The 26,466-nt window shown below is 32.5% G+C and overlaps 2 protein-coding genes across 3 annotated transcripts in view; both read right to left on the reverse strand.

Annotated features, from left to right (window-relative positions):
• LOC126886036 ((11Z)-hexadec-11-enoyl-CoA conjugase-like) overlaps positions 1-26,466 on the reverse strand; it is a 522,212-nt gene that overhangs the window by 126,812 nt on the left and 368,934 nt on the right. The gene's annotated exons all lie outside the window — the stretch shown is intronic.
• LOC126886043 (cytochrome b5 reductase 4) overlaps positions 1-26,466 on the reverse strand; it is a gene marked incomplete at its 5' end in the record, with an annotated part of 44,004 nt that overhangs the window by 14,195 nt on the left and 3,343 nt on the right. Inside the window, 2 exons of the mRNA XM_050652885.1 lie at positions 1,714-2,144; positions 8,839-9,000. Coding sequence (XP_050508842.1) covers positions 1,714-2,144; positions 8,839-9,000 — 593 coding nt within the window. The remainder of the gene's footprint in view (positions 1-1,713; positions 2,145-8,838; positions 9,001-26,466) is intronic.

Below are 26,466 nucleotides of genomic sequence, written 5' to 3' on the forward strand. Positions count from 1 at the left end.
ACATATTTGTATATGGTTAAGTACGATTATGGATACTTGGTAATAATATGAAAAATTATTGTATGATTTACATTTTTAGGTATATTTTGAACCGTATTAAAAAAGAAGCCATATCTCGATAAAAGGTGCCATCTCGAAAAAATACAGAGGCAAAAAAGTTTTAAAAACATTTTGTTTAACTAATGGTATCGCAGTAATAGTTTAATTGGAGCGTACACAAACATTTGGGGGGTTTAAAGGAACAAAACCCCCATACAATTTTTATGTAAACATATTAAAAAAGAAGCTGCAACTCGATAAAAACTGCCTTATCGTAAAAATACGAAGAGCCAAAAAAGTTTTAAAAATATTGAATTTAACTAATGGTATCACAATAATAATTAAATTGAAACGTACAGAAAAGTTTGGGGGGGTTTAAGGGAACAAAACCCCCATAAAATTTTTATGGGGAGCACAAATTGAACTATAATTTTTCTTTAAGATTATCCTGTCATAAAAATGCCACATATCTATTTTCGATAAAAAATCTCTAATAGTTTTCGATATATTCGAAAAAATCGATTTTTATTTTGTAACTTCAAAGGGCTATAACTTTTTTTCTGTGCATATTTGTACTATGGTAAGTTAGGTTCATTCGAACTATTTTGGGTCTCAGAATATGTGATTTAATTAATGACCTGTATTTTTGTTACACCCTGTATAATAATAATAAATAAAAATCATAGTTGATCTTTTAGTTACACTCTCGAACCAAATTTATAGCTTAGGCATGCATTTATAACAAACGTTTGTTATTTATAGAAAAAGATAGCAAATACAAAATAAGTGATTGATGTGATCGTTCATGGGTATTCTTTCATTTTTCCGACTGTAGAAAACTTGTACTTTTACAAAGTGGTTTTATTTTCCATAGTGAACCTTCTTTCCTTTCCTTCAATAACTATACCAAACTCCAATCTCAACAAACTGGTATATATTATTACAATGACATACGATAAATGTCATTAGAATATAAATATTTTTCCCTTATTTCGCGACGATAAGCTGGCCAAATACCCAAGTAGGTGGAGGCCAATAAACTAAAGAAGGAGAAGAAGAATATACCTAAAGAAAGAAGACCAGAAGTTCAGAGACGTATTGGTATGGCAAAAATGCGATGAGTCACCTAACTAAAGTTTGGAAAGACATATCTATCTCTCAAAATATCAAGATGAGACTGGTGAATGCCCTTGTATTCTCAATATTTCTATACGGAGCAGAGACTTGGACTCTTTGCGCATGCGAGCACCAAAAAATTGATGCCTTTGAGATGTGGTGCTGGAGAAGAATGCTGCGCATACCTTGGACAGCTCATAGGACAAACGTTTCCATTCTAATCCAACTCAAGATAAAAAAAAAAGGCTGTCCACAATATGTCTGCATAGAATACTGCATTTCTTTGGTCACGTTGTTCGCAGAGGTGACGACAGTTTGGAGAGGTTAATTGTTTCTGGAAACGTTCCGGGGAGAAGATCAAGAGGACGATCACCAACTAGATGGTCCGACCAAATAAAATAGGAAACTCATTCTGCGAAGCTCTTAGAGCAGCTGAAGATAGAGACCAATGGAGAAACATTGTTAGGAATATTGGAAGAAATGACGATCATCAGTAATGGGGAAACGACAAGGGAGAGATATTATTTTTATTTAGCACATAGACGTAGCTCAACTTACCTATGAAGAATATTATTATAAGTTATACATATATCTAGTTCCTTATCATCTTTTGTAGAGTGCACATCCACGGATGGATTAGAAAATGTACCAGTATAAAATATAATAGTAATATAATCTAGTTTCTGTATCCAGTCGAACCTCGGAGGTTCGGGTGTCGACACGGACGCCTTCTCGACCTCCTCGTCTTCTATGTCTTGTACTTTGAGTGGTTCCTCTTCCTTAGAGCTCTGCTGTGGAACGGGTGCTGTTTCTGGTCCGTATTCTACTTTGGTGCTGTCCGTTTCTTGCAGTTGCTCTTCGGTGGTGATGTTGTTGTCGATTGCTTTGCCGAAAAATAGTTTCTCTGTGTCTATCTGTGGATCGATTGCTACTAGTTTGCCAACTATACACTTTTGAAGAATTTGTTCGTAGTTGACCCATGGATGGATCTAAAAATTACACAAAATGTTTGTTTTTAAACTGGCTGTAATAAAGTTATAATATAGTAATAAATGTAAAATAGATTTCAATATGGAGGTGCTAGCGGATTGCTAGAAGCAATCTGAGAAAAATTATGGTGGCTAATTTTAATCAACCACAGCTTGAAATTAAAAACTAGCTAGAAAGATCTGACAAGGAATTATTGGCCAAAATATAGTATTGTGTATCAATTTGGCAATCAAAGATAGAATAAAAATTTAATTTTTTTAATATAACGCGGGCACATAAATTTGATACACCCTGTATATTTGATTTGTAAATATTTATTAGAAGTTGGCTTTCGCGCAAGGTAATTTCTCCTTAATGAAGTTTTCCATGAAGAATTAAAAACATTTTTGTAAATAAAAAGTGAAGTGAAAGTTATTTAGGATTATTATTTTAAACCGATTGTTTATTACGGGAATGGTAGAAGCCATAGGTAATTAGTTCTTAGAAAATTAAGATAAAGAAAGTTTGGAATGTTAATCTCTTTTTGTTTAACCCCGAGTAAAATTTGTAGAATTTCCCGAAAGTAATTATTATGATGGTAGGAATATTTTTGAAAGTATGAGTGATTTTTTCGAATGAAAAAAAGAGTGGGGAAGAAGAAATGTCTCTGATTGGTTTGGCAATTTGGAATGGGAAGGAGAGAAGGTTGAATTTTCAGACAGTTTGGGCAAAGAATACTCCATCCAACAAGAAGCGAAAGCACCTGTCGGCTCCTGTGATGTTCAGGGGACAGAAATATCGGTCGGAGAATGGTAGGGGTAATACTTCACACTACACTAAGAAAAGTAATGAAGAATTCGTTCAAAACAGTAGGAAATTTGAGTTATACTGAGAAACAAAGTAATAATTAAAACTATAGTGTTTTTAAGTTGATCTATTTAATATGAATTTTATTTTTTTCTGTAAAATTTAATATAACACCCATATATCAATTTTGTAATCATAAGTAAAAAGGTTTTAAGTTAAAAATATCGATTTTGACTAAGTTTTGTAAACTTATGTAAACGTGATGGTTTTTTAATGCTTAGTTGTTTAATAGTTAATTTCAAAATTAGAAAATTTCTATCGATTTCAATTAGTTTTTTTTTCGTACTAAACAACTTGTCAAAATATATATTTTTTTGTTTCCTTTTGAGAAATTTCTTTGAATGTCTATTGACCTCCAACACCATCATATTCTCGCTGCACGAGGAAACTCTGCGGCTGAGGCTAGAATGACTTTATTCACCTTCGATTTCTTTCTGTGCATCTGAGGTTTCTGGAAACTCTGGTTGTACTGTACCAAATTCAATTCGCCTGGATATATAACAATTATCCCATCACATCTAGCATCTAATACCTAGGAATTAATCTATCAGCTGACAACAATATCGAAGAAGAGGTAAAAGAACCAATAATTAAAGCCAGTAGAACGGCCGGATGCCTAAACGACACAATTTGGAAAAACAAACACGTAAGAGTGCAAACAAAGGCCCGAATATATAAGTCTGTTATTAGGCCAGTTATGACTTATATGGCCGAAACAAGACCAGATACAAGAAAAACATAAAAACATCTGGAGACCAACGAAATGAAGATCTTAAGAAGGATTGCTGGAAAAGAAATACAGGACAGAGTAAGACGTGAGGAAATGAGACGCATATGTGGGGTAGACAAAGTAAATACCTGGGTAAAGAACATAAAAGAAGAGTGGAATTAATATATAAGCAGGATGTTTGAATTAAGTATAGTAAGAATAGCCAGGGACAAGTCACCGTTAGGCAGAAGAAGTATAGGACGCCCAAGGAAAAGCTGCAATGACAAGTTAGGGAAAGAATGAAATGCACCGTTGAAGAAAAACAGGCAGTACTGCCTATATAAAAGAAATAAGACATCAGATCTAGCATCTAGCCACCTTAACCTGTTTCTTATTTTGTTTCCAATAGGATCCACAATCAATTTATTCGTATATGCTCATTCCTAACATTATCTTTTATAGTTATTCGCTAGTTCTAGTTGTTAATAACTACGGGTTTAATACGGAACTTAACCTAACCCTAATGAAGCTCTGCTTTCACACAAAATTTTCCAGTTTCAGCTGCATTCGCTCTCTCTAATTGTTACCGTCTGATACATCTCTTGTACCACTCTCACATATTCAGCCGGCGCTCCTTTCCTACTTAGTACCAATAGGTTTCTGGTAACTTTGCTATATACCTTCTCAAGATTAATAAACACTATGTGCAATGTGCAAGTCTTTCTCTTCCACTTATAAGTTTTCCCTCAGCTGTCATAAAAAAAAATTGACGTTGTGGCCTGCCTTGCATAAATTCAAAATGACTTTTATTTCTAGAACCGTACACTAAATTTTGTTAGATTTCAAATGTACGATAACGAAAACATATTTTGAATAGGGTGCTAGGACAAATACTTAATGATCGTAACAAAGTTAAGCAAATGTTTGTTTACTGGAAATAAAAAAAATACTATTGCAAATTAAATAAAACACTAAATAGCTATGTTTAAATTGTTTTGATTCTTTATTAAAAATCTGGGAAGAAATAATTTTAATAGACGTACGTATATGGAATTACATAAATGTTTGAAAATGAATGAAAATGAATCACATAAAAGTGTTTAAAAGGAACTTCTCTCATTGTCCTACGATCGTTTACCTGCTACGATTTCTCGGTACTGAAAAGTGAAAAGAGAATTATTTGTTCACGATCTAGTGGGGCATCCCAGTAGTAACCACACAAGAAAATCAACCTTTGCGTGGAGCCATCACAATGAGAGTTTATTGTAACAATAGATATTTTTAATAGTATTATACTTTTTTCTACAATTAGAAAAGACCAAACAACACAATAATTTTACAAATACATTCACATTATTTGTTAGATTCAACAAACAGTTGTTAGGGGTTAGGTTGAGAAATAAGAAATAATACATGAAACATGGCGGATCGTACATGCGCAAACAAATTTGGTTCGTGATATAGTCGATGCTTTCGCTTCTTATTGGATGGAGTATTCTTTGGTTTGGGTCTCAGGAGATTATTGTGTTACCGGCAGCCGAGAGGAGCAGTCAAAAGTTTTCGTGAGTAGTTCAGAAGCAAGTACTAGTGGTTGTGTTGATAGGGAGAGTAGCTGAAAAGTGGAACGAGAGACAAATCAAATCGAGAAGAAATACCTCTTTGATTCTGTAAAGTCCAAGAGAGTAAGTTACAAGAATTATCATTATTAAAATTATTTGTGACACCAAGTAAAAAAGGGTCTCAGGAGATTATTGTTGATTATTGTTGAGAGAAAGAGAGGAGAGAGTTTTGGAATTTATTGAACGAGTACTGGCAAAAAAAGAGACCTGGCTTGTGTTTTTGGAGAAATAGTTGCTGGTATCCTGCTGGATTGTTTGCTCAGAACGGAGAGGGCTTTGATTGGTAGCCTAACATAATCAACAAGGAGGAGCTGTTTGGGTCAAGGGGAGACATCATTGTGTGTGAATCAAAAAGGTCAGTCAATAACCTATGTGATAGATTTTTTTTATAATCAGAAGTTAATTTTTTTTACGTAAAAGCATATGAATTATGAATTTAAGATTCCAACATTTCAAAAATTTAGTAGGAAGTATAAGTAATTTTGCGAATACCAAATTTGTTTGTTTAGCTGGTTTTATTAATGGTTTCAAGAACAAAGCAATAAATATTTGTTTGAATTAGATTAATTTATATGGTAAAAGTTTCTTTTGGACAGTTATGCCCACAGAATTTAATTGATAAATTTACAGAACATTGCTTTTGATAATAAAGGTAATTGTATGTGCTTATTTATGATTTTTCTATTTATTTCCTTTTCCTATTTTATCCCGATAAGGATCAACTAAGAGATACTGAAGCCACGAGAAAGGATAAGTATAACCTAAGAGAATTTAATTAAATTTTTTATGACAAAAGTCACCCTGAGATTTTTTCTTAATTTTTTTTTGTATGATTTGCGTTAATTAAATAATGAATCAAATAAATACTAATTAATATAAAATTAATAGAAAGCAGATCACAACAATAGATATAATAAATTCCGTAGTAGTCACCATAGCAAACGAAGTTTTGAAATCAGAAAAAGGGCTAGTAAAAAAAGGATTGGATGACCGATAATATACTAGACGTTACTCAACGTTATATCATTTTAAAGTCTTCTACTTTAAAATTTATTATATGTCTGAATTGCCGATATAAATGAGTCAGATTAAATAAATTATTAGAAGAATTTTTTACTAAGCAACAGCATTTTTATTTAATTTAGTTATGTAATATTTTGTATTTTCACAACGACGTATTCGAAACGTTAATAAAATGATTTTTTCAATTTATATGTGGTGTATTTATTGCAAACAGAGTGGCTTATTTATTATACAGTAAGGTCTCGTTTTATGCGGTGGATACGTTCTACAGAAAAGCGCATATAAAAAAATCGCATTAAAAAAGACTTTACTTGCATTGAAAAGGTAGGGATACGTTCCGTAAATTTCTAAAGTCACATAAAATGGTGGACGTTTGTCCACCAAAAATTATATGTCTTTGATATTTTTTGTTTCCATTGGGCCAAATAAAATCTTACAGAAGAAATTAAAAACGCAGAATAACGATATTGAGATTGCAAAAATCTCTTCTAATTGAACATAAAACTTTACGACACTTAATTAAATGTTTCAATCCAGCTGTTTATTATACTGCAACTTGAAATCAGCAACATTAATGCCCGGTTGCACCAACAGATCTTAAGCTTAAGTCGAGAATATCATAAGAATTAATATAATATAATTATAATATAATATCACAATAAGAATACCATAATATAATAATAGATATAATTGATAATAAGGTAAGAATCTAAAATTATGGTGCAACGTAAGTGATACTCAAGGAGGCCCTATCTATAAGTAGAGCTTAGCTAAGCTGGAGCTTAAGATCTGTTGGTGCAACCAGGCATTAAACTCTTAAATACTTAAACATTTTAAATTTAAATTTAATTTCAAAACAATTACAGATTATACTTTTCAATGCGAAACTCAGATTGATGTAATAGCTACATGCTACATCATGTCACAAGGGGAATACCCAAATTGCAAACCCTAAGATTACTGACATTGGATGGGAATAGTCAATATTAATTCCTATTAGTTCCGCACAACTTCAAAATCGCATTAAAATAAGCCGCATAAAAAGAGACCTTACTGTATTTACATTTATGTAAATAGAGTTAATATAACTAACTCAATGTCATCTTTATTATTTAAGAGTTTTCAAGAATATAATGAACTGCCCATGCATTTGAAAGATTGTAAGTCATTTTTAAGATTTGAAAGTGAATTGAGGAAATATAAAAAAGATTTTTGAAACTATAGCTGCAAAATAGCTTTAGCATTGAAAATTTTGGAGTTGTCTTTTTTCAATGTATGTGTGTTTTTTATATGATGTACCTATTTGATGGTTTTATGTTTTATATATTTTTTATTTTATTATATGTCAGTATAACCTATGATTTTATGTCAGATGTACTTGAACATTGTGATTACCTGTGACAAATAAGTGAAATTTAATGAAAACTGAGTTGCCTGCCACCTCTCATAACAGAATGACCTAGTTACCTTTTGACCCACTTATAACGTGTGGGAGTCATATGTTTCCATAGGGCTATATCCTTAGGAATTTTATCCATCCTTTGGATTTTACGATGTTATCTTTTATATAAGACTTTTGTCTGTTTTTTGAAAGGCTTTGACCTTTGTATTTTTTGGTTGGCTCACCATGTTCTTGTAACACTGATGCTGCTCTTGTTACAGAGCGAAAACGTTTTGTTCATATGTTTGTAGCCCTTTAGGGCTTTTTAAACTAATGTACCTTTTACCAAGAAGAAAATTTTTTATTAAATTTCACTTGTAATTAATGGTATACAGCCAACTACAGGAAGTTTTCTCCTTGTGGATTTTTGTGACAAATAACTTTTTAAATAACTTTGTATGTATAGCATAAGTTCATATTGTAATGTTTGTTTTAACTTATGTATATTAGGTTTTCCCTACTTCAAATAAATATTTATCTACCTATCTTATTTTCCAATTAAAATAGTTAATTAAAAAAAATGCCACAAGGAAATAGCTTCAGAACAATATAAAGAAGGAAGTGTAAAAATAAAGGCAAGACTCGATGCAGAGAAATATATCAACATTAAATAAGATACGAAGTTAAGTGAGAAAAGAGTTATCTATATTGGAATCAAGATGCTTCTATTCTGGTAGACTTCAAAGAAACAGACACAGACAAACTTGTTATTCAAAGAGGTGTCAGACAAGATTAGGTGATCTCCAACTTATGTGTACTCGGAAATAAAATTGGAAGGGCAATGTGGAGTTCGAATTGGGTCAAAAACCAATGTAGGAAGAAGTATCCATGGTTAATCCAATCAAACCTTCGTCAATGGACTGGCCTATTAGCAGATGAATTGTTACATGCCGCGCAAGATCGAGAACGATATCGGCAAATTGTCATGGAAACTACCCACGGCTAAAATTTGGACAGAGTATTCAAAGGAGAAGAAGGCAGTTTCAAAATTAGCTTGTAGGTTAAAAAACTACATTTCTCCGATAATAATTACCTATTGTTGTTTCATTTCGTACCTGATCAAAGAGACTAGTTGCATCTATTCCTGCAGCCCTCATTAATTCGTCAGGGCCTCCTGGATGGAATGGTACGTAAGCAGTCACATTATAGACTCTACCTCGAATAGCCAACCAAATGTCGTCCATTCTATTATGTTTCGCTAACTCCTGCTTGGTCACCTAAAAAAGCATCATAAATTTACTACTTTAAATATTTCATAAAAGAGGAAAAAATTTGACATGAACATTTTTAATACTACTGCTTTAAGGAGATATAGTTCAGAGAAATAAGTAAAAAAAAATATCCTGTTGGTGACACAACCCCCTCCAGGCCGAAACCAAAGTTTTTGAGTAGTATGGACATCTATAATAATAACCTATATTATGTTTCCTGCAGCCGATTTTGATGATATACATAGTTATAAACGAATGAAATCAATTAATTATTTATATGGGAAATAAGCCACAATTAAAATGAAAAAAATAATTTTATTAACGTTTCGACGCCCAAATCGGGTGCCGTTGTCAAAATACAAAATATTACTAAAATAAACTAAAGTGTTGTTGCTAAGCAAAAAAATTCTTCTAATAATTTATTTAATCTCACTCATTTATATTGGCAATTCAGACATATATTATACATTTTAAAGTAGAAGACTTTAAAATGATATTGCCAATATTTATGAGTTGCGTTCCTGGGACGACTTACTGAAAGATAGTTCATTCGATTACATGAAATTAACCCCAACTCAAGAATATCCGTCATAAAAAATTATAGCATGTGATATGTCTTTAAAAAGACAACCAAATGCAACGACAGTAAAATTCTCGCGTTAGAGACTTCATAGTAAATCACAAGGGAAAACCAGGAAAAACCCTGTGATACTATCCCGACATCGTAAGTATTTGGTCTTACATTAATTTACTCTCAAAAAATAATACCAAATTCTGACTTGTAACATGTTTAAATTATAAATAATATTAATAATACTATATATTTATATAAGTAATACTAAAATATAAATTATGTACTAGCTCGATATTATTGACTTACTAATCTTGGTATTTTCTTTCTATTGACTTCCTCTTTCAGTATGGGTAACCACATCCTACTGCATTCTACCGAGGAATTTGCGACACAAGTCAATAGAAAGAAAATACCAAGATTAGTAAGTCAATAATATCGAGCTAGTACATAATTTATATTTTAGTATTACTTATATAAATATATAGTATTATTAATATTATTTATAATTTAAACATGTTACAAGTCAGAATTTGGTATTATTTTTTGAGAGTAAATTAATGTAAGACCAAATACTTACGATGTCGGGATAGTATCACAGGGTTTTTCCTGGTTTTCCCTTGTGATTTACTATGAAGTCTCTAACGCGAGAATTTTACTGTCGTTGCATTTGGTTGTCTTTTTAAAGACATATCACATGCTATAATTTTTTATGTCGGATATTCTTGAGTTGGGGTTAATTTCATGTAATCGAATGAACTATCTTTCAGTAAGTCGTCCCAGGAACGCAACTCATAAATATTGGCAATATCATTTTAAAGTCTTCTACTTTAAAATGTATAATATATGTCTGAATTGCCAATATAAATGAGTGAGATTAAATAAATTATTAGAAGAATTTTTTTGCTTAGCAACAACACTTTAGTTTATTTTAGTAATATTTTGTATTTTGACAACGGCACCCGATTTGGGCGTCGAAACGTTAATAAAATTATTTTTTTCATTTTAATTGTGGCTTATTTCCCATATAAATAATTAATCATAAAAATGCCACAAGGAAATAGCTTCAGAACAACAGAATGAAATCAAAAAACGGTAAATTTTCGCTTTTTCGTCTATTACCAAAAAGTTAAGCATTTTAAACAAATTTGAGAGTAAGAAACTCATAAATCGTATAAAAAACTTCAATATGGCGTTCGCTGAATATGTCTTTCCTTATTGGTTGCTTAGAAAATTGCAAAATAAATCATAAATTTTGAGTTTATATAAATATTCATAATGTATGTAAAAACTAACTTAGAACCTTCTTATTACACGGAATGCTGAGACATCTGGTGCTTAAATCATACCCTAAATTTCAAAGCAATCGGTTGAATAGTTTAAAAGTTATTTAATTTGTTTATCCCAAATTAATTTTTTTTACAACACTATAAGTCAGAAAATGATGAAGTTACAGTAATACTTTGGATAGTTTATGGAAGAAGAAGAACATGTGAATTAAAAAAAGGGGGGGGCTAACTTCGTCCCTAATTGTCCTACGACAATTGTTTTTCTTTCTAAATGTGTATAAGAATTCAGTCATTCTAAATATGAAAAAATAATTTTTCTACGGGTAACGGTTAAAAAGTTATTCTAATTATTTATAAGTAAGCAAAAAATCGACATGTTCTTGCAAAATAATTTTACACTGTTTAAAATTACTTTTTGTCATTTTTTTAAATTAGTTAATAAATGTTCTTCTTTCATAAACTGTCCGAAGTATTACTGTAACCTCATAATTTTCTGACTCGGGTATAGTGTTGCATAAAATGAATTTGGGATAAACAAATTAAATAACTTTTAAACTATTTGACCAATTGCTCTGAAATTTAAAATATAATGTAAGCACAAGAAGTCTCAGCATTCCGTGTAATAAGAAAGTTCTAACTTAATTTTTACATAAGTTATGAACATTTATAAAATCTCAAAATAAGGATAGACATATTCAGCGAACGCCATATTGAAGTTTTTTATATGATTTATGAGCTTCTTATTTTCAAATTTATTTAGAATGCTTCACTTTTTAGTAATAGACGAAAAAAGCGAAAATTTAGCGTTTTTTGATCTTTATTTGTTTATAACTATGTATACAGTGCGTAAATCGTTCAGCTGGACATAGGGAACATACATCGTATATATTTAGATACATAAATACGTACATTGCATTAAATTAAGATAATTGTGGCAACTCCGCTGTTTCAATGAAAATATAGTTTGTTAGAATTAAGATGCATTAACCTCAAAATTGACAAATAATTTCGGCTGACACAAATAAACGTCAAAACATGACATTGTAGTAGAACTATTTTTGAGAAAACTGTGTCTGTTTAATTTGGAAATTAGTTTTTAAATAAAAGATATTTTAAAAATTAAAGTAAAATTATTAATTCATGAGTCATAATCTTTGTTTTTGATTTATTTATGGACTGCCTTGCATTCAAAATCATTCATTCTATTCGTTGTAACAGCTCTATTGCACCAGAAACTCGTATTCGAACAGAAGTTTTAACTAAAACAGGTTAGCGCAGTTGCCACAATGATCTCAATGTATATTCCCTATGTCCAGTAGAACGATTTACGTACTGTATCATCAAATTCGGCTGCAGGAAACATATAGGTTATTATTATAGATGTCCATACTACTCAAAAAATTTGGTTTCGGCCTGAAGGGGGATGTGTCACGAGAAAAATCTTATTTCTCTTGACTAATAAACAAAAATTAAATCATGTTCTGAAGCCAAGGTATAGTTTTGTTTCTCGAAGTCTTTTCCGAAATAAGTATTTTCCATAGAATTTGTATCTGAAGTAAGATAACTTTTTTTTTTTTTTTATTAAACACAAGCTGTGTTTAGACTACTGAAATCTGGTCATCAGTTGACCAATTATCAGTTCTTCTTTAACTTATATTACTAAATGATACATAATCTAAGATCTTAACCCTATGGTGTCCTCTTATTTTTTTTTAACAAGTATGAAATTTTAAAACTAAAACTAACACACAATACAACACTATGCTCTGCTTTTAAGTAAGATAACTTAAGTGCTCATTATATACGAAGCTTGTGCAATTGAAACCTATCTTTGGTGCAGAGTCCTGACAAAAGTTATTGGCAAATATATCTACAAATAATTAACACTTAATTAAGGCACATATCCCATTGTTTTAACAACCGATGTATACCCGATGTCAACATCATTCTCTTTGCCTTATCCCTTTACGGGGTCGGCTTCCCTAATTGCATTTCTCCATACAATTATATATTGGGTCATATCAATGTTAATCCCCTTTACCAACATGTCCTGCCTAATCATTTCCTCCCACGTCTTCTTTGGTCTTCCTCTCCCACTCCTTCCAGAAATCTGCACTTCTGCAATTCTTCGTATTGGGTGATTAGCGTCTCGACGTTGAACATGACCAAACTATCTCAACCTATGCTCTCTCATTTTGGCATCAATTGGTGCCACATCTACTAGACTTCCCCTAATATATCATTTTTAATTTTATCCTTTTTTGTCACTCCACTCATCCATCTAAGCATTCTCATTTCCGCCACATGCATTCGTTGTTCCTCTTTCTTTTTCACTGCCCAACACATTCAGTTCCGTACATCATAGCCGGTCTTATAGCTGTTTCATAGAATTTTCCCTTCAACTTCATTGGAATTCTCCTGTCACACAGCACACCACTCGCTTCCTTCCACTTCATCCATCCAGCCCTAATTCTACTTCATGCATCTCCATCTATTTCTCCATTACTCCACTCAAAAAAATTTAGTTCGTAATATTGATTAACAGTGATTATTGAATAGTATTTCGTTGTCACAACAATTTAATTTGTTGTTTCAACGAACTTTTAGACATTGACGAATGTACTTGGTTATTGTCACAATGATTGAATAATAATTGTGAGAATAACTAGAGTACATTAATCAATAACACTCAATTTATTCAGCCAATAACTTAGTTTCGTATATTTAATAAATACTGTAATTGTGGCAACAACTCACGTTCTTGATTTCGTAGATGACAAGCAATTACCTTGGTTTATCGTGACAACGTACAGATTTCATTAAGACAATGTACAAATGTTGTTAATATAGAGTAATATATGATTATTGAATAGATGTACACTGATTATTGTGACAACGAATGCATTAATCAATCTACTACTGCCTTTAATTCCCACAATAAATGCGTTAATTGTGACAATAATCGTGGTTGTTGAGACAATAAATGTTTTGCTTGACCATTTGAAATGTAACGGCTTTTCCTTATCGTGATACCCCTAGCTTCTCTGTGTTACCATTGTTTAAAAAGGAGTTCTTTGTTAAACAATGCTGTTAGCTCTACCGAAGTGCCGAATAATAATTGCATTTTGTTTCCAAGTGTAGTCCGTAGTAGAAGGAAGATTTCGTGTGTCTCTTATCGTGAAATAAGGTAAAAATGTATAATACTCTAATCCTTTTTGAGAGCGTAAGCGTAAAATTTTGGTCGAATTCTTTTTAAATGTATTAATTTTTTTCGAATCCTGAATGAAAAAAATAATTAGTATTTTTGAAAATTTAAACGCAGAATAAAATATTACAGTATTATCGAGGGTCTGAAGTCCCTGAGAACTTCTATAATGATTATTTTAATAAGTCACAGGGGTGAAAAAGAGAAAAATTAGTATGATTTTTTATTTCAAATATACTATTCAAAAGAAACTTTTTGTTTATTCTAAGGGACTTTCAGCCCTCAGTAATAATGTAGTCTTTTATTCTGCGGTTAAATTTTTCAAAAATACTTATTAGTTTTCTCAGGATTCCAAAAAAATGAATGCGTTTAAAAATAATTCGATCGAAATTTTGCCCCTGCGCTCTCAAAAATGATTAAAGTGTTATACATTTTTGAAATCACTATTTCAAACACTTTTAAATGAGCTGTCACATGATGTACTTTCCCATTAAAAAAAATCAAAGTTACGCCTGTCACCTGAAGAGGGATCGTGTAAAGTTCGAAACATTGATGTTATAATATACTTTGATAATTTTAAAAGTCGACCTGTCCGAGCGTTTTGCTTATGTGCTAAAAATAAATAAGTTAATAGGGGGGGGGGGAGTGTAACACTTATTCCAGTGCACTGTATAAGCGATATAATAATTATGAGAAATCACACAGTGTAAAGTCCTAAAGGTTAAGGACAAAAAAGGGGATTTAAAAAATTATTATTAATCAATTAATATGATACATTGGGCTAATGCATTCAGTAATTATTAATATAAAATACGTTCATAGTAGGATCGAACGAAACTGATTGTAAGAATGAATAGAATTGCTTGTAAGAACTACCGTATTTATTGTGCCAATGAACGGAATTAATTGTAACAATAAACGGAAATAATTGTAGAAATAAACGAAATACGTTAGGAGAAATAACACTGTTATTGGCACAACGAATGGTCTTCGTCGGTCAATTAACGACGTTGTTGTTTCAATAAATAGTGTTCGTTGACTCAATGAACAGAGTTCGTAATATCAATAAAGTGAGATTATGGTATACATAATGAATGTTCGTCCATTCAATAAACGTAATACATTGGCTCAACTAACGAAAATAATGAATTGATGAACATCGCTTTGTTGTGCCAATAAAACCAAGAATTGGACAAATTTTAAGAATTGCGTTTGTTGTCTGAATTAACATTTTTATTGATATTACGTACCTTTTTCGTTGAGTGTCTGTAATACCGATCCCAGGTACTTAAAATTATTGCTTTTTACAATCAGTTCATCATCCAAAGATACCATTTTATTTGTAGTAATTTAATCTTTCAATAAACATTGAAAATACTCTGTCTTTGTCCTACTAAGTTTTAAACCTTTTTCCTCCAGAGCTTGTCTCCACTGTTTCAGTTTTTGTTATAAGTCTCTTTTACGATTTCCTACTAACACGACATCATCAGCATACATTAAGCACCATGGAATGTTAACCTGTAGTTTCGCTGTTATCTGGTCCAAAATTAATGAGAATAAATACGGACTAAGCACCGAGCCATGGTGCAATCCTACTTTCACTTGAAATTTATCAGTCTCTCCCACACCTGTCCTAACACTAGTCGTTACTCCCTCATACATATCTCTCACAATCTTTACATATTCACCAGGGACTCCTTTCTTGTTGAGTGCCCACCACAGAATCTCTCGAGGAACTCTATCATATGCTTTCTCAAGATCAATGAATACCATATGAGCGTTTGTTTCTTTACTCCTGTATTTTTCCATCAACTGCCTTATAATGAAAATTGCATTTCTTGTTGATCTGCCTTGCATAAAGCCAAATTGATTCTCGGATATTTCGGTCTCTTCACGTATCCGTCTATCAATTACTCTTTCCCATATTTTCATGGTGTGGCTAAGCAATTTTATAGCCCTGTAGTTTGTACATTGTTGTATATCTCCCTGTTCGTCTGGAATTTATCCAACTTCCATAATTCTATTAAATAAACCTGCTAGCCACCTTATTCCTGTCTCTCCCAATGCTCTCCATACTTCCCCAGGAATATCATTTGGTCCTACCGCTTTTCCTTTCTTTATTTTTTGAAGCGCTTGAGTCACTTCCTCGTTTGTTATTTTGGTGACCATTGCTGCTACTGTCTCCGTTGACTCTACAGGCTGTCTGTCAAATTCTTCATTTAATAAGCTGTCAAAGTACTTTCTCCATCTCTTTTTGACATCCTTTTCGTGAACTAGTATTTTATTATTTTCATCTCGGATACATCTAATCTGATTAAAATCTTTTGCTTTCTTTGCTCTCTGTTTGGCTATTTTATATATCTTCGTTTCGCCTTCCCTGGTATCAAGTTGATCGTATAGGTTTGAATACGCTTCTGCTTTAACTTTTGCTACTGCTACTTTGGCTTTCTTTTTCGCCACATATTCAAAAATACATGAAAATACTTGGGTAAGTCCATCTGAATAAAGGAGGCCGTTGTAACCCCCCTGGCGACAGGACTAAATAACCGCACTGAATAAAACTACTTTAGTGATTTAAACATATTTGTGAATCCATTTGCCTAACGCTTTAAAATCATCTCAACGGACCAACAACCAGCTTCCTCACCACAACCTTGACGAAGAAAAAGTTTCTCATAATTAATTTTTCTTGAATACAAATATACTTTTTTTTTTCATTGTATTTCTTTTCTCGTTAATAATTTTCAAGCAATTACTAATGTAAACGTTTTTTATTTCCTCCGTAATAAAAAGTGACTGCGAATAAATACTGAAGTCCTCCTCTAAAACCAGCAATTCCGCGACAAACGGCAGTTTTTCCATCATAAAAAGTCAATTGCTGTCCTCGTAAAAACTCATAAACAGCCTCCAGATATCCTCTAATTCCTTTCGCCGTTTCTTATTGTTTTCTTTTTCGATTTGTGCGGATATCTGCTGTATTCGACAACATCCAAAACAAGTCATTCTGACTTTTGTCTGTCGCAATTTGTTTTCGTCTTCGAGTATAGATTCGATTTGTTTGTATTTAGTTTAGCAGACATCGTCGGAATTGCTTAATCGTTCGCGAGATGTTTTCCAGGAAAATGTTGTTTTGTGAGATTGTGAAAGCATCGTATTGGTTTCGGGGCGTATCCTGATCTGATTGTATATAAATATATTAAGGGTCTCAAAGCTTACGCCAGATTTGAAATGGTTGAACAAAAATTGATCTCCGGCAAAAATTTTTGTGTATAAGAAAATTCATTTTCAAAGTGCATCTCGAAGAGATGGAAAATGAAAAATTTAAAACTTAGGAAATATTGACGGAAATGAGTTCAATTTTTATACTTGAGGGTTTTGGAGGTCACCTAACACGAATTTCATGACGGAGATGGTCTCCGAGGTACCTGGTGCCCAGGGTGGAACTCGTCCCCTGGGACGATCGAATAATTCGCGAAATACAGATTGGATCGAAAAACTGAAAAATATTTGTTCAATTTTTTTCAAAAATTTATTGAATGACACTAAACACGACTCCCCCACTCCGCCCCCTGGAGGTGGGTTGGGGGTAACATTAAAACCTTAAATGGAAACCCCCATTTGTTATTGCAAATTTGGATTGCTTACGTAAAAATAAGCAACTTTTATTCGAGACAGTTTTTCGAATTGTTAATAGATGGCACCACAATCGGAAAAAAACGATTTATCGTGATACCGTAGGTAAATTATAGAAACGGTCTAATATCTCGAGACATACACTTCCAAATAAAAAACCAAAAAATACTTGTTTAATATTTTTTAAGACCCTATCGAATAACATCAAACACGACTCTCAGCTCCACCCCTGGGGGTGTGGTGAGGGGTTACTTTAAAATATTAAATGTGAGCCCCCATTTCTATTGCCGATTTGGATTCCATGAGTAATAAAAAAATCAACTAAAAAGCAAAAAATAAAAAAAATTGAAAAAATCTAACACATCGAATAAACGGTTTTCGCCCCACGCTTTTCTTTAACGAATGTGTTAGATTTTTTCAATTTTTTTTTTATTTTTTGCTTTTTAGTTGATTTTTTTATAATATTTTTAATTTTAGTCACTCGTAACTAAAGAAAAGCGTTTCTTAAAAATTTTTTTTTCATATTTTTTTTTTATTTTTTACTATGTAGTCTTACACTTTTCAAACAATAAAATATATCATATTTATTAAAATATGTATAAAACATATGATGTACTAACATGAAAATTAGTCGGAATCGGCAAAAAATTTGAAACTTTATTGTTTATTAATGAAGCATAACGTAAACAATTAACGTAAAAAGTGAAATTATGTATTGTTCATAATATCATTAGCTATGCAATCCGTAAAAGTTTCAAGTTTTTACATTGTAAAAAACAGGAGAATTTAAGCGTTTTCCATTAAAATCGTTTTTTTTTATTTAAACAATTAATAAACATGAAAAAAAATTTTTATTGACTATTCGTGTATTGTTCCCGCGAATGCATACGTCTGCAAATTTTCATTCATTTGCATTGAAGAAAAGGCAGTCAAATTAACGTCTAAGGATTTGACGCAAACTATTGAACTAAATAAAAGCGTTTAAAAATAAGTAACGTTTATTCGAGACATTTTTTCGAATTATGAGAATTATGGCGCTATAATTCGAAAAACACTATTTACTAGCGCCATCTGTCAACAATTCTAAAAAATGTTTCGAATAAATGTTATTTATTTTTTCATGACGAATCCAAATCTGCAATAAAACATGGGGATTCCTATTTCATTTTAAAGTTACCCCCACCCCACATCCAGGGGGTGAAGTGGAGGGTCGTATTTGATGTTATTCGATAGGTTCTTGAAAAATATTAAACACGTATTTTTTGGTTTTTTATTTGGAAGTGTATTTCTTGAGATATTAGACCGTTTCTATAATTTACGTATGGTATCACGATAAATAGTTTTTTCCGATTATAGCCCCATCTATCCACAATTCGAAAAAATGTCTCAAATAAAAGTTGCTTATTTTTACGTAAGCAATACAACTCTGCAATAAAAAGTAGGGGTTTCCATTTAATAATTTAAGGTTACCCCTACCCAACCTCCAGGGGTTGGAGTAACGGAGTCGTGCTTAGTGTCATTCGATAGATTTTTGAAAAATATTGAACACTTTTTTTCAAAAAGACTAAGTTTTCACTCTAATGGCATATAAAACAACATAATGCTATTCTACATCCCACCGGAATGAAAACAATGGGAACCTTCTCTGGTTACACCTCCGAGGCTTCTACAATTTGCAAGCCATACGGATACTGAGACTAAGGAAGATGAGGGAATTCTACAATTTACAATTCACGTCCCATCTGCTCAGCGCGGTAAAGTTCCAACGAGAATGTTTCCCTTCATACTCCACACAGAGTAAATGTAAATCAAAAATGAATAACCATTTTCATGAAAATGGTTATTCATTTTTGACTTATTTTTCAGTTATTCGATCCAATCTTCATTTCACGAATTATTCGATCGTCCCGCCAATTATTCGATCGTCCCAAGCGACGAGTTCCACCCTGGGCACCAGGTACCTTGGACACCATAGACGTCATGAAATTCGTGTTCAGTAACCTCCAAGACTCACAATTTTAAAAATTGAACTCATTTCCGTCAATATTTTCTAAGTTCTAAATTTTTCATTTTCAATCTCTTCGAGATGCTCTTTGAAAATGCATTTTCTCATGCACACAAATTTTTGCCGGAGATCAATTTAGTTCACAAAATTGCCTGATACTCTCTCGAATCGAATGCAAAAAGTTGCATGACGATTCATCTTACTGCACAAAATTCCTAGGTTTAATGCTTCGTTGCTTCGTCTATACAGGGTGGGCCAAACAAAAGTATCCACCTCGATATTTGGCAGTATTTATTAGATTTTAAGAAAATAAAAAACAGGTCAATTTTTGATCCAAGGGGGATACATTTTTAATGGTACAAACATCTGTCATTTGTCAACTCCCTCCCTTCCAGTTCCCCTACCCTGTATTTTTAAATAGGGAATAGGAGTCGTGTGATAGCTCATTTGAAAGGGTATTCAATGCTCTATTCCAGGGGTGGCCAAACTGCGGCTCGCGAGCCACATGCGGCTCTTTGAAGGATTACTTGTGGCTCTCGATTGTACCCGAGTTATTTTTCAATTTTGTATTAGATATGATTTAAAAAAATTATTATCGTTCCATAATATGTGTTTCAAAATGTCTTTTAATTTACTGACAACAAACATGAAATACTTTGTAACAAATTCCATTTCCATCCAAGATAAGAATGATATATGACACATCGAAAACTGCGCTAACGAACATTACATAAGAGTGGCGCAATGTAAAAGTCAGTAATCAACCGAATCCAGACCGATTTTTGTATAACTCTTGCTACAGATGTAATTTGTAATTTGTATTAGGTACACATTTTGCATTTAAGTCATTTTACTCGACTTAGAAAAAATTTTTTACCATATTATACTAGAAAAACTTAACGAGTAGGTATATAAAAAAGCCAGAAGGAATATTGACCGAACTCCAAAATAGATTTGAAGACTATTTTCATAAGGTGAATTTTTTATTATTACCAATATATGACCCAAACAACATCTGGAGAATTAAAATTAATAGAGACGCAAGAAGATCAAGCTCGAAAATAAAACTAAAGTCGACGCCGAATACCGAATTTTGGAAATTTGTACCAGAATCCAAGAAGGTACCCTAAAGAAGAATGCTTGTCGAATTATTTCCACATTAACAACGTACTTGTGTGGACCATTTTATTCCATTTTATAATTCGTGAAATCCTAATACCGATCAATATTACCTAACCAGCATCTAAAAGAATTACTGAGAAGTCACATATTAATCACCAAATTCTAAAGAATTATCAAAAGAAGGAAAACAAAAATGTAGTTAAGTTTAAATATTTCGTAATTGTATTTCGGTTTTCAGTAAGTAAAAGTTCTGTTAAAAAAATTGTAAATACCTTCTATACATAGATACTTTTTGAATAAGTATTTTATTGCGGCTCGCGAAAAACTTCAACTTGTGAAAAGTGGCTCGGACTATTAAGAAGCTTGGCCACCCCTGCTCTATTCAGTAATATCAACATTGACATAAACATTTATACAGGGTGTCCAAGAAAAATTACTTTAAATTTAATTAATTGACACAAAAAGAAGAATGGGAAGAATTCGTTCGGGAGCAATATATAACAATGACAATATCAAAGACAATACAGTATAAATTCGAAAAAGATTTAAGTACTTATGAACTGTCTTCACAAGAGAACCTAACCATGAAAAAGAAATACAGAGAATAATTATGTCGGGAAATCACGCTAGATATGCTATAAATGGGATATTATGATGCAAAAATATATCTCAAAGAGCAAAACTAAGGATCTACAATACGTTACCGATAGTGACGTATGCTTCTGGAATACCTAAGGGTCGCAACAAAAAAAACACCAGGGGATGTTTATTAGGGTGGTGCGAAAAAAGTCAAGTTGATAATCCCGTATCGCTATAGTGCGGAAAAGTTGCAATTGGTAATTACAAGAAAAACAAAACAAACATTATTAAAATCGGACTTTATCTTCCGATCCCGCAACGGGCCTAAAGATTATGAAAAAAAAAAAATGAAATTTTACCGTTTTTTCGGAAATTTTTATTTATTCTCCATATACGTTTTATTTATCGCTATAGTAAAATGTATTTACAGTTTGCATGGTTGAGTCATAAAAACAACAGTTTTACGCATCTAACGAATATCTTCCGATCCCGCAAGGTCAATCAAAATCTATAAAAATTTGAAATTTTCGATGATTTTGATGAATTAAAAAACATTTAGTTATCTCATTTTTTTCCTAAATTGTGAAGTTTTTCGCTTGTTTATATATTGTATGACAATACTTAAACAACCCAGAACTCACAACGAGGAGGTGGTTGCACTTCTAGCTCCACACACACCCTTCTCTCCAACCAACCAATGAGTGTGATTTTTTACACTCTTTACATAGTAAATTTCTTTTCATGTTTGTATCCAGCTTTTAAACGTCAACTTTGAATTGTGATTTGGTTGTAGAATCTGGCAGCATGGACCTTGATTTAAGCGTTGCCCTTTCTCGAACTCGAGTGTCTCGGACTCGAGATCTACTGACTGCCTTTCTAATTCTCTGCGATCTACCGACTAAGAATTTTCGTAATATTTAGGACGGGAATAGGTAGGTAGGTAGATAATTTTTTCTTGCCATCGAGCGACTGACCTAGGGGTCACGATCGACGGGTTTGCCTCCACTGCATTAGACGATGCTTCCGTGACCAACTTTAGGCACCTCTCGTCAGCTTGCGTGTGTCAGGTATACTTTTGTACATTCCAGTCTGGTATGTCGCCCGATGTAATGCAAGAACTTATATCTTCATTTGACACTTCGAAGAAGTGATGGAGAAGATAGTTTTGCAACAGTATGCAATAGTGTTGCAACATTGTCTATTATTTCAGTTTAGTCCCGTGTTTCAAAATTTCAAGTACTAGGGAGAAAGGAAACACATTAGAGAGCTAGGGCTAAGGAGAGTGTTAAAAGCCGGAAAGACTAAAGCCAAGGGCAAACGTATTAGGAATTTCATCCCTCCTACTTTAAATTTTGAAGCACAGGACTACACTGTAATATTAGATTGGAATGTTGCAAAACTATCTTCTCCACCAGTTCTTCAAAGCGTTTCAAATGAAGATATAAGTTCCTACATTATATCAGGCAATGTACAAAACCATCTCTGTCATACGCAAGCTGTCTAGCGGTACGTAGAGTTGGTCACAGAAGTATCGTCTAATGTATGTGGGACCCAATCAAGAGATGGATTCATCAAGGCAACATTTAAATTAAGGTCAATGCTGCCAGATTTTACCACCAAATCAAAATTCAAAGTTGACGTTTAAAAGCTGGACACAAACAAATGAAAAAAAAATGTACTATGTAAATAATGTAAAAAACACACACTCATTGGTTGTATGGAGAGAAGGGTGTGGGTGGAGTAAAAAGTGCAACCACGTTCTTATTGTGAGTTCTGGGTCGTTTAATATTAATATACAATATCTAAACAAGCGACGAGCTTCACAATGTAACAGAAAAATGAGATAATTAATGTATTTTAATTTATCAAAATCATCAACAATTTCGAATTTTTATAGATTTTGATTGACCTTGCGGGATCGGAAGATATTCGGTAGGTAAAACTATTGTTTTTATTACTCAACCATGCAAACTGTAAATAAATTTTACTATAGCGATAAATAAAATGTAAATGGAGAATAAATAAAAATTTCCGAAAAAAAATTTAAAAAATTTCATTTTTTCATAATCTTTAGGCCCGTTGCGGGATGGGAAGATAAAGTCCGATTTGAATAATTTTTGTTTTTCTTGTAATTACCAATCGCAACTTTTCCGCACTATAGCGATACTGGATTATCAACTTGACTTTTTTCGCACCACCCTAATGTTTATGGGACATGCCCATGGACATACAAACCGAGGAATCCAAAACCTATTCACGAACATTCTATATCTGTAAAACATTCCGACACTACCTCAGCCTCAGCCCAACATCATACTCAGACAGGTCACAAAATAGATTTCGAGAAAGCAAAAACCATCGTTCCTGTCCGCTCCTTAAAATCGAGAATTATCCCTGAAGCCATCGAAATTGAAAACCGCCCTGACAGCTTAAACACACCCGATGACGCTACAAGACTGCCAGTAACATGGCGACCGCTGCTTCAGCGATCCCCGCGCCAACCTATCCCGCTCAACCCTCCCGCGCATACAGTTCCCGCGCATACAGTTGAGTCCCCGAGTCTTTACCCGTACGTCATCATTTAAAGCATACGAAATAAGTCGGAAATTTACTAAACGCAACAGTAAGTGACAGAAAGTGGGTATTATTCCGATCACGAGTTATAGTATAAAATTTGACGTTATCAAATAAATATAATGTCAAATTTAAGTTTTGCTTTAAAATTTTGGTGCATAATTACAGCTACATTTGAAGTAGCTTAATAAATTCTTTTATTATCATTGATTAATAAATAAATAAACAATTTATAAAAACATATTTTCATATTGTTATTTTATTCACTTTGGCGGAACATTAAACACAAGCATTCCTTAAATGTGTCAACAATGAGGTTATTTGTACGTTGTCAAAATTTATCGTAAAATAACATAAACTCATCATAAAATTTCTAACTCCAATATAAAATTAGTTGTGAAAACAACTGTTTGTATACTATAAAAAAGTACAAAATGCAAAAATTTGACAAAATAACAGCAAAAAATTCAACAAACTGACAGCCACAAATGTAAATAAACCAAAACGTCAGAAATTGTACTTAAAATATGTGAAAACATTCCCAATCGTCTTTCTTTGTACCTATCTCTTTTCAATGCACTGAGTCTAGATCGTTCATAAAAATAACATGTGTTTTTACTTAATAACAGGTGCAGCTGGTTTGTCATTAGTTTCATGCGTGGAAGAGAATGATGCTAGACAAAAAGTATGTGTTTTATCTCACCAGGTATTAATGAAGCACGGGTAAAGACTCGCGGACTCAACTGTATTGTGAGTATAAACGGAGCTACACAGGCGAAGACAGGTCGTCACTCGACACTGAGGAGTAGGCAGATTGAGACCTCAGTGCCATTTGACCGTTCTCCTAGAGAAAAAGACACTACTGGTACGTCACGAGTGAGGGGAGTAGGCAGATTGAGACCCCGAACTTGAACGGAACTATATCCCTCTTAATAATGGATCAAGATGGGTACGAGTTTTAAATTCTTAACGCGGTTCTTCCTGAGAACCTAATAACTTTCATTCACCTGACCGCGGAAATCTTTCCGAACATATACAGTATGTGCCTGTAAGTTGGAACCATATGGAAATCTTTTTTATTATTAATTTTACGAAAACAAGTTATTCTTCATAAAAAGGTCTAAGACCTAAGATTCAACCATCAAATATCAAATTTTATGATTATTATACGAGGTATGTCGAAAAATATGAATTTAGCTAAAGAGTAAACTAGCAATCTTTTTGAAAAGATTCAAAATTGTTATAATGAAAAGTTGTTTGAAATTAAAAAGAATGTGTGTGTACTTTGTACGCACGTAAGAAGTTATACTTCTATTATATTATTTCAACGAGATAAACGTACTTTAAACAGTTTATTTTAATTTTATTTAAATACTAAATTAATTTTAATGCTTACCACTTTCCAAAAATAAAAAAAAAATAATAAGAATGGCCCGGATTTGAACTCAAGACCTCTCGATATCTAGCAGAATGCTATACCAATCATGATACGAGGTCTGTGTTTATATCGTCTCGAAAATAACGACAATTCACGGTAACAAACAGACGAAGTGAAGTATAATACATACATATAAATGTTTTAATAATACTTATATTACTCCTGAGGAAGACAAATCCAAAGACACAAAAACTATAATAAATGTATTTACTAAAAACACTAATATATTCTTTTCAAACTTTTTTTTGCACTGATATATCTATATATTTATACATAACTTGAAGGATTTAGCAACTAAATGCCATACTGTCTGTGTGCGCATGCGCGCAGAATAATGAAAATACACTCCCAATCGCGTCTAAAGAAGTATAACTTCAAAAATATTGAAATTTTTCCTTAAATAGGGAACTTGCACTAAAAAATTTTTTTGCATAAAATTGTTAATTTATGTTTTAAAATGTTATATTCAAAATATTACGTCTTAACAATGAATAGTGTACGTACAACATCTAATCAAAGTTCCGCGCCTAAAACTTCCGTTTTAAACAACTTCAAAAGCGAGACCTGGGGTCTGACGTCACAGGCCAATCGCATTGTTTGCCCGTTCGGGGTGGGCTATTGTATTTAATGCAGTTTGCCCATAGATAAATAATATAGTTGAAATATCTTGTTTTACTCTGTGGAAAAAATGATTTTTTCTGTGACAGGCAACATATTAACATTTTATCTCTGTTGACATGTATCAAAAAGTTCTTTTTATGAAATTACTTTTGTCGTTTCTTGTGTTGAAGAACAAAGAAGAAACAAGTGACTTAAAAATAAACAAAACTTTTAGTAATAAAAGTAAGAGTAACTAAAAAGTATTGTTGCTACTATAGTATGCGGTCTACAGTCGGGTTTCTACTATAGCTTGCGGTCTACCGAGGGATGCGGTGTAAGTATAAGCTGAGATGATAAAGATATTAACTTGTAAAGTTACAATAATGATTCTTCTTATTTATGCGTATTATTAACTTTGTTAAGAAGGATTTTGTTGGCTATGTACACGTTCTATCG

This window comes from Diabrotica virgifera, chromosome 1 (genome assembly GCF_917563875.1).
Source record: "Diabrotica virgifera virgifera chromosome 1, PGI_DIABVI_V3a".
Lineage (NCBI taxonomy): Eukaryota > Metazoa > Arthropoda > Insecta > Coleoptera > Chrysomelidae > Diabrotica > Diabrotica virgifera.